Here is a 4,840-nt window from a genome sequence, read left to right as displayed (position 1 = left end):
GAGAGAGAGAGAGAGAGAGAGAGAGAGAGAGAGAGAGAGAGTAATTAACAGAAGAAAAGATCAAAGACGAGAAGGGCTCTGTGGACGGAGGAACAAAAGGGGTATTTATAGGAAGGGGGAAGGAATCTGACGTCCTATTTTTCCGACTTTTTTTATTATTTTTATAATATGATATTTTGTGGGTGCTGAGTCATGGTTCAAATCCTTTTCGTCTTGTTTTTTTTTTAATCCCGAATATAATATGTTTATTAATTCGATTATATTTTCATAATTTAATGTCGTGATTTTTTCATTTGTGCATAAATTTGTTATCTCTTGTGCCTTTCCGAGGCTGTTGAGAGATCACATTTATACAAACAACACGAAATGCTCGAAATTTTTATGTTCACATAAAAAAAATTTACATATACATTTATCATTTAAAATATACAACCATATATATATATATATATATGGACGACTTCGTGATAAAAAAAAATAAAACCAAAACTTGGAATAAGAATATTAATCGACGAATAGAAAATTGTCAAATGTTGAACAGAACAGAACATTACTCTGCGAATGTAATAAAAGTTGGGCCACGCGCTTTCACCTAATAGCAATGGATGAGATGTTCCTATTAAATGACAATTATACCCTTAACCGTTATTTTATCTTCGCCGTCAACGTTGCTTCTCTCGGGGTCCTTTTAGGAACTTCCTACCGAATTTTTCCTTCTTTTCTCTTATCTCTCGCACACGAAACCCGTGCTGAATTTCTTTGTGAATCTTTTACATTGAAATAATTCAGTTATGCACCATAATCAAATGATTAGGAAATGCATAATCTTACAAATCAAGCTTATATAAAACACTGAGATTGATATCTAAATGCAATTAACCCGTATCCGAGATTACTATGCTTCTTTGAAAACTATATATTATTCAAATACATTTTATTTTTCGCCTGTTACTTAACCGACAAACATTCGAATCTTTAAATTTCACGAAAATCTATAGAGATTAAATCATTTAACCACGGATTTTGTTATTGCGTAAACTCGGCGAAAATATTTTCTATCACAATATTTACTGGTGGGAGATGTCAGTATCATATATCAAAACATTTTATTTGACTACCTAATTTCGATAATAAAATAAGAAATAAAAAGATTCTTTCGTTATTAAATAGCTTTTTTATTTTATGATATGATATATAATAAAGACGTTATTTTTGGATTATATATCCTAATTAATGTCGGTGTGAACAGTCCTTAAGAGATATATTTATACGATAAAGAAGTAGTTTCCATAATACGCATGTGTGAACTTGTACGTGATTTTTTTAGCTTATTTTGCATCAGATTACGGTTAAAGTTAAAAGTCAAAATCAGTATTAATTTCTGGTTAGAAATAATTAAAAAAAAAACTGGAATAATATATGTATTTTCATGGACCACTCAAGATTTCAAAAATATCCGTCCACCATAAGAAATGTAATTAGGTTTGGGTTTTTATTTTTTCAGTAGGGTAGATTTGTTGTCGTTTAGTGGATTGATAATGGTCTATCTATGGCTGCATTCATGACATGTAAAAATGTGAATCATGTGATCGGTGAAGCATCATCCCTGATTAGATAGACAATTAATGAAATTTATATAATCTAAAAAAATTGTCACCATCACAAATAATCTAATTTTATTGTTTTTTAAATTATGCATATGCATATAATTCACAAGCACCGATTTGCTCCGAGTTATTAAGGAACGATTTGTATGCATACGGCAAACTATTTTAATAATAATAATAATAATAATAATAATCAATTCATCATCATCCATATGATCTGATCATCCATTCATGGATGATTGTAGTTAATTTTTAAATTTTATTCTAATTTTAGGAAAGGAAAGGTTCTACGCCCGGTAAAGAATAAATTGTATGTCCATACAAAAAATGTACGATAAATTATATATTGGTGGAACAACCATAAGGATTAAGGACATATTATTAACAAACTCTGAATTTAAAAATAAACTAAAACCTCTAAAAAAAATATTATCTTGTATTTTAAAATTATATTATTCTCTAAGTCCTTGGGTTGTTTAATTAAGAAATGGAAGCTATGTCAGATCGCACATCTTTTATTTGCCATTATACACACACACAAACAATACAAGTGTAAATATAAATGGCAAAACAACATCCATTTATCATAAGACTTCACACTTCACCCAAAAACCATGCAATATTCACCCAAGTGTAAATATGCAATAGAAAACCCGAGTTTTGTATTGTCTTAACTAGGAGTGTCAATCGGATCTATCCGGTCCGATTTGGCCGGAGCCTACACTTGGTATGAGGGTTTTGAGTTCGGGTTTGGGTTAATCAGTCTGATTTTTTTTTTCAGCCCAAATAACCAAACCCGAAACTTGATCCTATAGATTTTGAGTTTGGGTTCGCATCGGGCCAGCTCATTAAATTTGTTCTATAAAATTTATTAATTTTTAATGGATTATTTATGAGTGATTTGAACAAGTATATATACCGAATACTCAATCATACGATGATGTATTTGTTAACTAGACTTTCAAATAGAGTTGATGTATAATTGTTGAATTTAACCCGATTAAAGAACCATAATAAGGTTGTCTTTTTGCAAACATAAAAATAAAATAAGTCGAATGGAAAACACGAGATAATATTACATGTGCTAGTCAAATATGTTGGAACTTTTGACTAAAATTCATAGAGAGAAACTGTAAGCATATCATTTTTTTAATACTCGAAGATATGAAAACATGGTTTTCATGTGCCATTCGAAATTGAACTTTGATATGTTTTTTAATTATTATCGCGTTTAGAAAATAGTCAAAAAAATAGCCTACCCATATTCACATTTAACAAAACATTATAATATGCATATATATACTCATACTAATAGAATCTCACATTAAATACATTCATTTTCATTTTATTAATATTTGTTTTTTAAGACAATATAATACAGTAAAACATTGGTATAATATATGCTTACATCGATCATTTTAAATAATTTCGGTTAATTGTATTTCGTATTTTATTATGACATTTTTTTTATTGAACCTCACTGCAAATTCGAATTCAACTCCAAGTAAATTAGTTCGAGTCAAAGTCAGAGAATATTATTGGGCTAATGGGCTTCGGACAATTGGCCCAACAAGAGATTGGGTTTGCATCTTGTTTTGATAAATGGGCTTTTGGGCTGATTCGATGCGTTGTTATATATTTACAAGGAAAAATAAATAAAAAGGCAAACAAAATAAAAATGACAAAAAAAAGAAAATCAGAGAATTGAGAAATGTTTAGAAGGTACGAGAAAAACTTCCCTCCTTGGCAAAGGCGCTGTCTCTCTCTCGGGGAAACTCTAGAAGATGACGAAGTTCATTTACATACACTCCTCTCCTTCAATCTCCTTCTCCCACCTTCTAAAGTCTTCTGCTTCTGCGTCTCTCCGTATCTTTCTCTATATCTTCCTCTCTGCAACATTCAAGAACCCTAAAAGCTTCCAATTTTCATCTTCTTCAACGGTCCCTTGGGAACTTCTGCCCTTTGGTCAGGTTTGTTGTTTCAGCAATTGATGGCATACCCATCTGTCCAATTTTCATTTCTGTCTCGGTCTCAAATCTCTTGGTCTAGTGAAGCGTCGTACCTTGTTCAGAGGAGTGAGAAGTTTATCTGGAGATTATTTCTGTCGTTTCATCGGTGATATATCTCTTTTGGTGGTTATGGAACTATGGTCTTAGAGATAATCTGTATTTTGTTCACGGTCTTGACTCAAACCTGCACATGTGCAGTAGAGCTCTGTAAGCATACACTGGCGCTATCAGTGTCAGAATACTTAGGTTTGATAACTGAATTGAACTCTTGGAAGCAGCTATGGTGCTACAAAGTTGCCAAGAATCCATTTTTTCTTGTTCTGTTAAGAATGGATCTTAGTATGTTTGAGTGATGAGTTCAGGATTAATTCTAGAAAATAATTGTGGATGAACTATCACGTGTTGATGTCTGAAGCTAGAAATCCCCGGACCCGGACAGAGTCTTACAAATGTGTATAGAAATATTTGAGATCCTAGGAAGTAAGATGCTTGGATCTCTCTGTTGTGTTGCATCCTTAGTCGTGTGTTTGATCGTATGGGCTGTAAAGGTCATCCTTTTGATTTTCTCTTGTTGAAATGACTATGAGTGAAAGATCCTGTTTTGGATACTCTTGCGACTGTGAAAGAAATGACTATAAAATCCATCATTAATGTACAGGTCTGATCCTGACTTTGGGTTTTGGACAGTTGCAGGGATGGCTGAGCCCGCATACACCGTTGCATCAGAGAGCGAAACCACGGGGGAGGAGAAATCGTCCCCCGCACTGCCCGAGATTGCTGTCGGGATCGACATCGGTACTTCTCAGTGCAGTATCGCAGTGTGGAATGGTTCTCAAGTTGAGCTCTTAAGGAACACGAGAAACCAGAAGCTGATCCGATCTTTTGTCACTTTCAAAAACGAGGTCCCCTCGGGTGGTGTCAGCAACCAATTAGCCCATGAGCACGAGATGTTATCAGGGGCTGCTATCTTTAACATGAAACGCCTCGTTGGTCGTGCTGACACTGATCCGGTGGTTCATGCGAGCAAAAGTCTCCCCTTTCTGGTTCAAACTTTGAACATCGGAGTCCGACCCTTTATTGCAGCCTTGGTGAATAACGCATGGAGGTCTACCACACCCGAGGAAGTCCTGGCGATATTCCTTGTGGAACTACGGGCCATGGCAGAAACCCGACTGAAACGACCTGTGAGGAATGTGGTTCTCACGGTTCCTGCTTCGTTCAGCA

At 34.2% G+C, this 4,840-nt stretch overlaps 2 protein-coding genes across 4 annotated transcripts in view; one reads left to right on the top strand and one right to left on the bottom strand.

The window, feature by feature from the left end:
* Nucleotides 1-4,840, bottom strand: part of LOC104800966 (uncharacterized protein C24B11.05) — a 13,806-nt gene that overhangs the window by 1,877 nt on the left and 7,089 nt on the right. The gene's annotated exons all lie outside the window — the stretch shown is intronic.
* The window catches only part of LOC104800965 (heat shock 70 kDa protein 8), a 3,107-nt gene continuing 1,579 nt past the window's right edge, over nucleotides 3,313-4,840 (top strand). Inside the window, exons 1-2 of one of the 2 annotated variants that reach the window (XM_010523998.2) lie at nucleotides 3,313-3,577; nucleotides 4,310-4,834. In XM_010523998.2, the coding sequence (XP_010522300.1) occupies nucleotides 4,312-4,834 (523 nt within the window). In that variant the 5' untranslated portion in view covers nucleotides 3,313-3,577; nucleotides 4,310-4,311. Of the gene's footprint in view, nucleotides 3,578-4,303; nucleotides 4,835-4,840 lie in introns of both variants that reach the window. The other variant, XM_010523997.2, reaches the window with a different exon arrangement.

Source organism: Tarenaya hassleriana, unplaced genomic scaffold, assembly GCF_000463585.1.
Source record: "Tarenaya hassleriana unplaced genomic scaffold, ASM46358v1 Cleome7, whole genome shotgun sequence".
Classification (NCBI taxonomy): Eukaryota; Viridiplantae; Streptophyta; class Magnoliopsida; order Brassicales; family Cleomaceae; genus Tarenaya; species Tarenaya hassleriana.
Note: the sequence above shows the minus strand (reverse complement) of the source record. Positions and strands in the feature narration are given on the sequence as shown.